This window comes from Eptatretus burgeri, chromosome 7, assembly GCF_056783735.1.
Source record: "Eptatretus burgeri isolate ZD-2024b chromosome 7, Ebu_testis_v1, whole genome shotgun sequence".
Lineage (NCBI taxonomy): Eukaryota > Metazoa > Chordata > Myxini > Myxiniformes > Myxinidae > Eptatretus > Eptatretus burgeri.
Window position 1 is genome coordinate 32,888,113 of NC_140967.1, and position 12,500 is coordinate 32,900,612.

Genomic DNA, 12,500 nt, shown 5'->3' on the forward strand with positions numbered 1-12,500 from the left:
CCAATCTCAACCAAACTTGCCAGAGGGACCAGGGTCACACGATGGAGGTTGGAGTGACCTCATTCCCCCCCCTTTCCCCCCTAAGGGGTTTTCCACCTTGAATAAACTCCATGTTAAGGTGTTTCACAGCTTATCATGGGGCACACTTACAGGAAGTAAAAGTGATTATAACCACAAACTCTTCGGTAAAATTCTGTCCAACGTATGATGACCCTTAAAACAGTCACTACCTGTGTTACTGTTGTTTAACACAAAAGTTAAAGAACTTTGGAGGAAACACAACATCCTTGAGGCATTCTATGCTTATCGTGTCCACCACAGACGAACGTATCCAAGCTGTATTGACTTGCCAGGCCTCCAGGTAGACCGCGACCTCTCAGCCACAATTATTTTTGCCTAATAAAGGTGCTTATATGAAAATTACATGCACATCCTTTATTACCAAAAAATTATTACCCCACCCCTATTTTACTTCCCATTTTGTGTGCTAAAGTTGATTGTGATCACATAAGCTTTTACAAATATTTCTCCCCCTAAACCTCTCCAAATCAACCAAAATCGCCCCTCCCCCCATGACACTCTTAATGGGCCCTCCATTTTGTCTGCCAATTTGGTGGCCCAACAATGTTCCGTTCTTAAGGTATACAAGGTATAAGGGACGGACAACCAGATAAGCAGAAAAATGGAATGTGACAAGTTTGGAGACGGTGATGGTTCACGAGCAATGTACACGGTTCGCCTTTTTTATTTTTTGGCCTTCGAGGAGACGCCACGGGCAAACTGGCGGGAATCGGGAAAAACGTAAATGATGAAAGTTGTAGTACTCGAAGAGCACGACTTGCATACCAACTTTCATTCAAAACAGTTGAAAAGCCTAGGAGCTCGATGCCCAATTTATTGATTTTTTTGACATTTTCTAAGTTCGTGACCTTGTGACCTTGACCTTGGGATGAAAATGAAAAATCGAGCTCCGTGGGGCTATGCAGGTGCCATTGGGCTAACCAAATACCGAAACCCCTGCCAGATTCGACAAACCCCCTCGGAGAAGATGTAACTTGAAACCGGCTACCCCCTAGAAACACATGTTTTTTGGGGGCGTGGCTCCGCCCATAATGGGCACAGCACGCCCATTCTCAGGAAAACACAACTAGATCATGATACAAACCTCGCACCCAAATTTTATCAGAATCGGATCAAAACCCACGGAGCTATGCTCGGGACAGACAGACAGACAGACAGACACACACCCATAACGAATATAGTGGTCACTTACTGACTCGTGAACCAACAATGAGGGTAGCTTTGCTTGTGTGAGCTTGCATGATGGGAGAGCAGTTAACAAACTGCCACATGTTAACGAATTCTGATGGTAGTTTCATCGTGAGCAAATTGTTAAGCTTAGCTCCCATCTTAAGCTGGGCAACTGATTTTTCTCCACTCGGTTAAACCACTGACCAACAAAGACCTCTAATCTGAACTGGTCCTAAAAAGCATGTTCAAACCATGAGATCTACTCTAAATAATTATAACAAAATATAATTACATGATTTGAAGCTTTCATGCTTTCTTTCCACCCTTTACACACAGTATTAAAAACACGGACGTTCGCTTGCCAGGTTCCATTCAGGTTTGTGCAATTTGATCATCACCTGACTATCCTAGAATGACGTTCAATTCCCGTAGACTCTTGAACAAAAAGCAATCTTGGCCGACATCGTTTAAGATTTACTTTGAAGGAAATGTCGAGTGGCTTTGTGTTGGAAAGTCTTCTTTTTTTTTGCCAATTCCGCCAGTACAGTCTTGTAATTTCAGGGTGGAAGGGGTCATTTGACCCAGGACATTCCTGTGCTTTGTCCCTATCTTATTTTCCATGCATAGACAATGGTTCAACAACTCTGATACAAAACTAATATCGACTTTTGATATTATTAGCAAGAGTGTGATACAAAACAAAGATTACCTAAAAGTCCTGCCAACATCCCTATACCTTCATCCGGTCCATTTTGATACCAGAGGACACTGATTAATCATAATGAATGATGCAGAACTCTGTCTGCCCTCGCTACCGCCTCGCCACTGTCTGCCCTCGCTACCGCCTTGCCACTGGCTGCCCACCACTGTCTGCCCTCACTACCTCCTCACCAATTATTCCCGCATTCTTGTAGGGTTGGCCAGGGGAATCTTGACCCGAGTCTTTCACGAACCGGCTGGCCAGGCCTGACTTTCGTCTAAGGTTGGGGGCAGGAAAATGGAATTTGCCAACAAAAGTTCGCCTACTCTTTGCAAAGGACACCATGGGATCTTTAATATCCACCAACTAATTCCAGCAGATGGGTCACCAGTTTATCATCCATCCGAGGGACGGCACGCACATTGATGAATCACCCTGCTTGTGAAACACCGGGATGACAGTTTGTAGCTTTTTGGGGATACAAGCCCAGGCTGCACAGCTTCGAAGGGAGTGTGTGTACTTCTACGCCATCCTCGCAGCACCTGCATCCTCGTTAATATTGCTAGCAGAGTACCTGCCCTGCAGGTGTTGTTGCTCCAAGCATGCAACACGTTCTTCTGACGCAAACCTTTTATTTGGACAATGTGTAGGCAACTGACAGCTCTGTATACGCAAAAAATAAAAATAAAAAAACCCGGGTTGCGTGCATGAAGTAAAAACATACCTACTGCTTATAATTCAAAACGGTTAACTCCACTGGAAAACGTGGGGACAGGGATACTGTACTGTAAATGGTGGAGACTTGTAATACCCTCCCCCACCTAGAAGCAGCACTACACAATACACATTTACGTAGAGAATTTGTGTCCCACCCCCACCCCCCCCTCCCCACCTCACTCCCCAAGCCCACCGGCAAAGATAAACACACCCCTCTACATTCATTGGGGTCATGCTGATCCTCTGCAAGTTTGGATGAAATTGACCCAGAACTGTAGGAGGAGCAGCTCAACAAACAAACTCACAAACACCGGTCCATTAATTATAGTTTGGATTACTCGTAATAGGCGTCCACAACCATCATGGAATTAACCAATAAATTTGTGGTTATACCGATTTTGACCAAAAATCAAACCTGGATAACAGAGGCTGCAGCCAGGATTGGAGTAAGATGTATCAACAACCTCGGTTATGCTGATACCACTCTGCAGAAGCTTCATCATTTACTCTACTTTTTGTCAGACAGTGAAGAAGGCAAGTGAATAGAGGGTTGTCTTCATTTAAACCTAAAAAAAATCTGATTATAGGTTTTCATATTTAAGGGGGTTTGGAATAGGGAGGAGGGTAATCTATCTTGCTGCTTTAATTGATTGTGACCAAACTTTTCAAGGATAGTGTAGGCCCCAAGGGGAGTAAAATAGGGTGTGGGGGAAGGTAGGGGTTAGTTGTGCTTGGTGTCTTGAGAGCAGTGGAGGTATAGTACGTGGACCCTCCCATCGTTTTACACTTGTTAAATTTACCAAAGACATCAGAAACAACATACCTCGAGTCCCCGATAGGCCATGCGTCCCCAGCCACTAACAGTGGCCATCTCGCCAGTGAGGACATCCCGAGCGAGAGACAAGCTGGGTAAGCAGGCTGGGATCACATACTGGTTTAGATCGGCAGGACTCGCTAGGCGTAGCAGTGCAATGTCTCGGTCATAATTCTCGGAGTTGTAACGTTTGTGCCACACAGTCTGTGCGATTCGGATCTTCTGCTCTGTGCCCTCCTCAATGTAGCGGTGGTGTTCGCCTGAGGCAATGAAAGAGTGGTGCTGTACTAATATTGATGATAAACATAGTGGAGTGAAATTTGGTCTTTACGATGATGGGGACAGGATGGGGACAATACTGTGGATTTTCAAAGCAGCAAGAGCACAGTTGACCGAGGGACTTACCGAGAACCGCGAAGACGGGACTGAAGGGCTTACAGTGGGCAGCTGTGAGCACCCACAGTGGATTAATGAGCGTTCCACCACACACCAGATTGGACTCCGAGTTCAACAACATCACCTGTGCAACATATGGCACACGGACACCACACACCTCGGCTCAAGCTTGTGTCTGGTCCTCCAAAACTTGCTTCCTTCATCTGTCTTGGTGTGATCAATTTGGCTTATTCAAGGTTATCTGCACTTTATCCAATGCACACTTGAGAAAGCATTTCTAAGTTTAATACGATTCTCGTTTTAAGTTGTAATAATAATGTACGAGTTATCACGGCAATGCACCTCCATCCTACCACGACCAAATTTTCACATCCATGAGTTTGGATCAGCTGCATGGATCTTTATGTTGAGTATAAATTTTTTTACAGGTGCTTCTAAATAAAATGTCACGATGCCAACGATTAGACTGATGTGACCGCTGCTTCACAGGAATACTTTCCTTTGATGATGTTAAGCCGGCTGTCCTTTGCAGAGGTTGGTCCAGGTGTCCCATTACTCCCTGGTAGCAAATAACATATTCTCTTGTATATCGCCTTTCTCTTTCTATCATCCTCCTCCATTCTCTTCCTTTTCTCAACTTCTATCTTCTAAATTTAGATGACCATCCCCACTCAATGCATACATAATAAACAAATGCTTCCTTCTCACTGCCACTTAATAGTTTTTAAAACATTCATTGACATTTTTGTTAATATTTTTTTCTTTAACTATTGACTGATGAATTTCAGCAAAATATTTTTTGATTTCAAAATGAATTACAGAATGTCTGATTATGCTTTGTTCTCAAAACAGGAAAAAAAATGAGATTAATATCTAAAAAAAATTGTTTTGAGGAAAATGAGGTCACTGGTATCATGGAAAGCTCAGCCATAAATGCTTTTCATGTTTTCTAGGTACATTCACTTGAAAACGAATTTATCCTGACACACTGTTGGTAATAAGCCATTTACTGAATTCTGAGAGAATTACTCCCTCGGGGATTAAGGAGGTGTGCTGCAAGCTATAGATGGAAACTGATTGCTGTCCCACCTGCCATGGGCATTCTCCCTTTGGACAAACGTTTCCTCCAATGATGCGTTGGTCAAAGTCAATTTCCCTGGGAATGGAGGGTGGTGAAGAGTGTACAGATGAAGATGAAGCATTGACTTTTGGAAGGTGTGAAGGATGAGGAATAGCAGGTTGAGAATGTGGAGGGGGGACAGCAGGTTGAGAATGTGGAGGAGGGACGGCAGGTTGATAATGTGGAGGAGGGACGGCAGGTTGAGAATGTGGAGGAGGGACAGCAGGTTGAGAATGTGGAGGAGGGACAGCAGGTTGATAATGTGGAGGAGGGACGGCAGGTTGAGAATGTGGAGGAGGGACAGCAGGTTGAGAATGTGGAGGAGGGACAGCAGGTTGAGAATATGATGAATGCTGAACAACATCTGAATTCTGTTCGGTGAAGTTCACATTTTCCTCTTGGTTCATCGTTGTATACTGTGTAGACAAAACGCTTGTTGTTGCCTGGTCTGAAGAATTAGATGTTGAAAACGATGGTGGTGAAGTTTGCTGAGTTGTGCGTGGTTCAATGGCATGGATATCAGCATCCTCTTCAGCAGGAATGTCATCATCCCAGAAAGATCGCCTGTTGACCACCTGAATCCGTCCACAAGGAAACTCAACTGGAAGGAGGAAGGAGAGAGTAATGATACAAGAGGTGATCATCAGGTCTGAGGAATGGCTAAAAGGTCAAAGACTGACAATGATGAAGCTGTGTTGGTTTATACAGACAGTTTACAAGAATTTTAAAGCTTTTAACTGAACAATCATCTCTTTTTTTTAAGCCTTATATTTCTATATTAGGCCACATACAGTACCGAAGAGTCCTTATACATATAACAAAACAATGTAAACGAAATCGGTCGTGAAATTTATGATCATAAAGCTCCAAAGCTTTGAAAACGAGGAGAAAGGTGATGGGTGAACATCGATGGAGGTAATCGTGGTCAGAGTCTAGCATTGCTGTGGAAACTACAATCTCAAAACGTTATCAAGCGGTTTTCTGCACGAACCTCGTGGTTAGCTTTCCGAAACACAATAGACTGATCCAAGGGTGTAAAACAGGTCTAGTCCAGGGGGGTTTGACCCCACCCCTTCCATGGAAAAACGCATGATCATTCCCCAATTAAACAAGTGTACCTTCATTTTCAAATTCTCAACAGGTTTTTTTTTTTTTACCTCTGTCACCAAAGTTGGGTGGAGGTTGTTTTCACCTTTGTCTGTCTGTGAGCACGATCGCTCAAAACGTTGTGCTCGGATTCGGACGAAATTTGGCGGACAGGTTGGGTGTGTGACAAGGACAAATTTATTAGATTTTGGTGAAGATCTGGAACCGGTCCGGATCCTAACATTTCAAAAATGATTCTTCCCCATTGAGAGATGGGGTCAAAAACGATTTTTTAAAAACCCTAAAAACGATGGGCCAAAACTGGAAGGTAAAAAGAAGAAAAATGCTTTGAAGCCACTGAAGCACGATATCTCAAAAAGTTATGGATGGGTTTTGACAAAGCTTGGTAGATGAGTCGGTTAGATGACAGAAACAAGCCGATTCGAGTTTGGTTAAGGTGCAGATGCAGATCCAGCCGATCAGTGACGTACAAAACGTAAACTGTTCAGTGTGGTGGAGGTATGCGCTCTTCCGATTGCTGTTCTAGTTTTTTTTTAGTGAGATTACCACCAGAGATGTTGGACTGAGTCCCTTTAGCAATGTTTCATAATATCCTGACAGTTTTTGAAAGGAACTTTCGATCCTCCACCTATCCCCCCACCCTGCCTCCTCCAACTCCCTCCCCACCACAATAGCCTCTTCAAAATCGAATTTTGATCAGTGAGATGAGCTGAGAACTGTATCGATACTGATTATAATTGATGAAGATGTTTTTGATTTTGCATTCTTGAAAAAATAGTGCGAGAAACCAGAGAGTTAGCACGTCATCAATGATTGCAAACCGAGCTGATAGGATACTCAAGTGATATGCACACACCTCAGAGCATTGTAGTCTGCATTCGAATCTTCATCCAGCTATTAATCACCCCACTGTTTAGCATGCTGGGGCAATGCATCAATGTGTGCGTCATCCTTCAGAAGGATGTTAAGTGGGAGGATCCATCCACCAGCATTGGTCGTTGGTGGATGTGGAATTTCCTTGCAGGTATCTTTAATGAAGAGTAGGCAAGATACCACTGTCATCCTGACCAAATGGCAAATTCCTGCTCAAATGTAGGAGCCCTACATCAGTGGCCCACCCAATGCCTAGGTAATGATGTAACCAACGGGCTGAATTAGGAATTGAATCCCAGTCCAATATGCATTCACGAAACAATTGCAAAACTGGAAGGTAAAAAGAAGAACAATTCTTGGAAGCGACTGAAGTAAGATTTCTGGTCTTTAGCTTGTTGGTCTTCAACACTGTTGTTTTTATATCCACTGCTGATGATCATAATACAATGCTTGAAGGATGATGAAATATTGTGCATTTTTGCAGTCCACATAATTAGTCCCCTTCCAGTTTCAGCAGATGGGACGATAGGTTTGCTCTCGGTCTGTCCATCGATCCGTCCCACCTGTGGTTTTTCAGACTCCCCCCCCCATACTCTTTAACATATTCAGCTGAAACTTGGTACATGGCTTTATTATAAGTTACAGAACAAGTTCGAGTTTCAGGGCGTTTCTTCAATTTTTCAGTAATGCACTTTTTGGACTTAAAATATCACAGCGGTCAGGGACATGTTTTATCAAGCAATTCTTGCTGTTGATAAACATACATATATTTATTTTTAATTAAAAAAAAAATATATATATATATATATATATATATATATATATATATATATATATATATATATACACATGAGTATATCTGAATATGTTCATGAATAACATACCATTTGGTGTGCATATCTTTCCATCTGCATGAAGCTCATAACCAGCAGCACAGGAGCAGCTCATGGTGGTTTCTTCTTGTTGACAGAAGTGATCACAGCCACCATTCTGAAATTTGCAGCCCAGGTTGGCTGGGGAGGCACACAGTTTGCAGACAACTCTGGTGTGCATGGCTTTTGGCTTCTACATGCTGTATTTATCACTCTGCTTGTTCAATTTTAAACATCAACTAACGAGGCATAATTTGAGCTTTTACTTCAAAGGATATTTTGGCTGTGATGGGTATATTAGCCCATTACATTGCACAATTAAAATACAGCTAAATGATGAACTTTCGAGAATAATCTCACCCATAGAACCTGGACACACCTCTCCGCTTCAGAGGATATACCAAGGCCATGAGCAAAGAACTGCAGTATACAAGGTTTCCCATTTCTGTCATTTCGGGATTCTGCCCCTGATTGGCCCGTTGGTTATGGATATCGCATTGATTTGCATGTCTTCATCACATGTTTAATTTCTGAGCAACTGCATTTTGGGGAAGAGAGCGCATCATAAAAGAGAATTTTTCCCTCCAGCTCATGACCAAGGCAATTTAATTTCATTGAGAACGTTTTTTTCCATTTAAACATCGTGGTACCTTGTTTCGAAATAATGGTGCACAATATGAAGGGGAGATTGAAAAAGATTTTCAGCGTCATCTGGATATGATGTAAATCATGCGTTCAGTATGTGTAAAAAGAGATGAATTAAACCATCCTTTTTTATCTCCCCTTTAAAATCACCACCATATTCTCTGCCCCATTTTCTCTTCCATTTCTCTGTATCTCTCACACTCTCCCCCCCTACAACCACCACCTTAAAACACCCACCAATAGCCCACCTGCATCATCCAGTCCCTCTGACACTTATACATTTCTTCATAAATACATATATATATATATATATATATATATATATATATATATATATATATATACACGTATGTGTATATATATATATATATATATATATATATACACACACGTGTGTGTATATATATATATATATATATATATACACACACGTGTGTGTAATAATGTCATGTTGTATTGTTACCCATTACTGTGTGTTGGCTCAAATGCATTGTCGATTGAGACACTCCTGAACAAAATTCCTCCAGCCAAACACACTCCTTTAGCCGAAGCACCTGCATAAAGCAACCCAAGAAGGCCGACACAAGGTAAGCGCTTTGCTGTTTCAAACCCTTCCCAGAGTTCCTCCACAGCTACAAAGATGTTCACACATCACACACACCTGAGAAACCCAATGCTGCACACCCCCTCAGCTACCAGACGGGTTTCATTGCTTATTGGCTCGAAGAGTGTGGGAGGTGTTAATTATTTATGTAATCCTAGCCACCTGGGTTTAGTCGATGCGGTGAGAGCTGGTTGGCTATTCCCTCCATTCACAGGTGAGAGATGTGGGTCGGTCTTTATTGTTGTTGTTCGTCTTTCGGCTGCTCCCGTTAGGGGGTCGCCACAGCGGATAAGGATAATCCGTTATGATCCGCATACTGATTTGGCACAGATTTTACGCCGGATGCCCTTCCTGACGCAACCCTGGTCAGCTCTTACGACACAGGGATAAGGATTGGGTTTCGCCATGATTCCGGGCTGCCTTACACCCTCTCAGAGCACGGCCCAGATCAGGGCTCCCGTCCTCAAGCGATCCTCCAACCCAAGCCTCCAAGTAGCCGGATTACAGGCGCACGCCACTACGCCCGGTTGTGGGTCGGTCTTTATTATTACTTGCAAAATCGAAGATTTTTCAAGTATATTGGTTGGTCGATTTTGTTATTCTGTCTCTCTGTCTATCTCTGTTTTTCTGTCTGTCTGTCGCCTGCAGGTCACAATTTTCAACCGATCTTCACAAAACTTCAGCACATGGTGGAGTTTGTCATAAGAAAGAAGCCTATTGTTTTTGAGATCAAAAGGTCAACAAAGGCCAAAGGTTAACAACTTTGGTGAGATTTCTAAAATCCTCAAATTTCATCCTATTGACTTGAAATTTGAAGAGGATTTATATTTCAGGTCACTGAATTCAATTATCCAATTATATTTGAGGTCAACATGGACCAAAAGGTCAACAACTTATGTGATATTTGTGAAATCCTCTATTTTCATCCGATTGACTTGAAATTTGAAGAGGATTTTTCTTCAGGTCACTGAATTCAACAAGCCAATTTTTTTGAGGTCAACATGGACCAAAATGTCAACATAGTGCAAAGGTGAACAACGAAGGTGGTATTTTTAAATCCTCAATTTTCATCTGATTTACTTGGTTTGAAGAGGATTTATATTTCAGGTCACTGAATTCAACCAGACAATTATTTTGAAGGTCCACATAGGCCAAAAGGTCAACATAGACTGAATTTCTAAAATTGTCAATTTTCATCAGATTCACTTGTAATTTGAAGAGGAGTTGCATATTTGGTGATTGAATTCAACCACCAATTATTTTTGAGGTCAAATTTGTTTTATGGATTTTGTAAGTATCGTGCTCTGCACGACACTGTCGTCTTGTTTAAGTATTGACTGCTTTTGATATTTGCACATGGTACATGCTTGGGAGCCTCATTAGTATCCATTTCTGTCTGCACTGTCACTGAAGATTCGCCAACAAGCGATGAAACTGGTCCATCAGCTGAGGGTGTGTGTAGCATTGGGATTCTCATGTGTGTATGATATGTGAACGTCTTTATAGCTGTAGGGTCAGGTATGGGAGCATGTGCCAGAACAGCGCGTCGCTGCATCCACTTTCCGCCGGTACTCCAGGGGCCTCCGTCTGGCCATCCCACAGGCTGATGCCAGGCCCACCCCCATCTGCTTGAGATGATGGTCAACCTGCTGCAACCGCGAGGCACGTGGTCGGCCCACTGGCCTCCTCCACTCATGAGACTCCCTCGCTGAGAGAATCTGGTGAGCAGGATCAGCGTCAGGAAAACGAGCCACGTGTCCATACAGCCGCAACTGACGCTCACGGACTATGCAGGTAACAAATCTCATCCGAGTCTCTCAGCAACCGCTCGTTGGACACAAAATCCGACCAGCGATAGCCAAGGATTCTCCGAAGAGAACTGGTACCAAAGGAATTAAGTCTCCTTCTCAGATCCTTGGTCAGAGTCCAAGTCTCGCATCCATAGAGCAAGACTGGAAGTACCAAGGACCTGAAGACTCAGACTTTCGTCCTCCCGCACAAGTACCGGCAGCGCCACACCCCATGATCCAGTGAATCCATGACTCCCCAGGCCCGACCCAGACGTCGATTGACCTCTGACTCACAGCCAGCAGAGACATGAATATCACTGCCAAGGTAAGTGAATCTCTCCATGACCTCAACATCCTCACCACAAACAGACACAGACAGGACAGCAGCATCCAAGATGTCACCGAAAGCCTGGATCTTAGTTTTGACCCAAGAAATCCGTAATCCCAGCGGCTCCGACTCCTCATTCAGCACCTCGAGGGCCCCCAAAAGGATATCTAAAGTCTCCGCAAAGATGACTGCATCATCTGCAAAGTCAAGGTCCGAGATCTTGACATTCCCAAACGATGCACCGCAACTTGATCTCTCCGACATCCTCCCTAAAATCCAGTCCATACAAGTGCTGAAAAGTGTGGGGGCCAGTACACACCCCTGACGAACTCCAGTAACAACTGGAAATAAGTCAGAGATGGTACCACCACACTTCACAGCACTCTCAGTACCAGAGTAGAGTTCAGACATCAGATCGATCAGTTTTGGTGGCACCCCACGAAGACCAAGAATCCTCCAGAGGACATCCCGATTCACTGAAACGAACGCCTTGCAGAGATCAACATCGGCTGCAAGCAGCCCCTGCCGAAACTCTCGTCTGCATTCCGAAGAGCAAGGATACGGTCAATCGTTGACCTCTTTGGTGTAAAGGCTGACTGCTCTGAACGCTGGTGCTCAAGCAGATGGTGGCGAACCCTATCAAGAATTATCCGAGCAAAGACCTTGCCCGGCACTGAGAGCAGCGTCACCCCTCAGTAGTTGTTGCAGTCTTGGCGATCACCCTTCCCTTTCCAGAGAGGGACAACAAGGCCCCTCTTCCAATCAGTTGGGATGATGCCTGTGTTCCAGGCAGAGCACAAAACTGCATGCAACGACACGAGTGCAGCATTTCCACCAGCCTTGAGAAGTTCAGCATGGATGCCACAGATCCCTGGAGCTTTGTCCCGTTTCAACTGGTTCACCGCAGCCCGTGTTTCCACAAGCGAAGGTGGACCACATTTGATTCGAGGGTCAGCAACAGGGATTGTATCACCCTTGACGTCCAACTCGACAGCTGGGGGATCAGCCTGGTACAACCGCTCAAAGTAACTGGCCCAGCGGGCCTTCACTTCAGGCTCCTCTGTCAAGAGCCTACCACTCTCTGCTCAAACTGCAGTGCTCCGAGCCATGGGCTTGGTTGAACACAATGCGCGAATTCCCCTGGAAGCGAAACGAGAATCACCTGTCCACAGGTGATGCTCTACCGCCTCACAGATTCCTCGCACATAAGCCTCCTTGTCCACCCTCAGTGCACGTACAGTTTTACGCCTCAGCTCCCTGAACAGCTCAGCTCTGCCATTCAG

At 44.1% G+C, this 12,500-nt stretch overlaps 1 protein-coding gene and 1 pseudogene across 1 annotated transcript in view; both read right to left on the reverse strand.

The window, feature by feature from the left end:
- Positions 1-12,500, reverse strand: part of LOC147022978 (coagulation factor X-like) — a 72,032-nt gene that overhangs the window by 25,583 nt on the left and 33,949 nt on the right. The window contains exons 5-8 of the mRNA XM_085887968.1: positions 7,863-7,991; positions 4,968-5,599; positions 3,888-4,002; positions 3,492-3,742 (exon numbers count right to left, since the gene is read on the reverse strand). Of these exons, the coding sequence (XP_085744094.1) occupies positions 3,492-3,742; positions 3,888-4,002; positions 4,968-5,599; positions 7,863-7,991 (1,127 nt within the window). The remainder of the gene's footprint in view (positions 1-3,491; positions 3,743-3,887; positions 4,003-4,967; positions 5,600-7,862; positions 7,992-12,500) is intronic.
- LOC147022979 (signal recognition particle RNA) lies at positions 9,487-9,627 on the reverse strand (annotated as a pseudogene).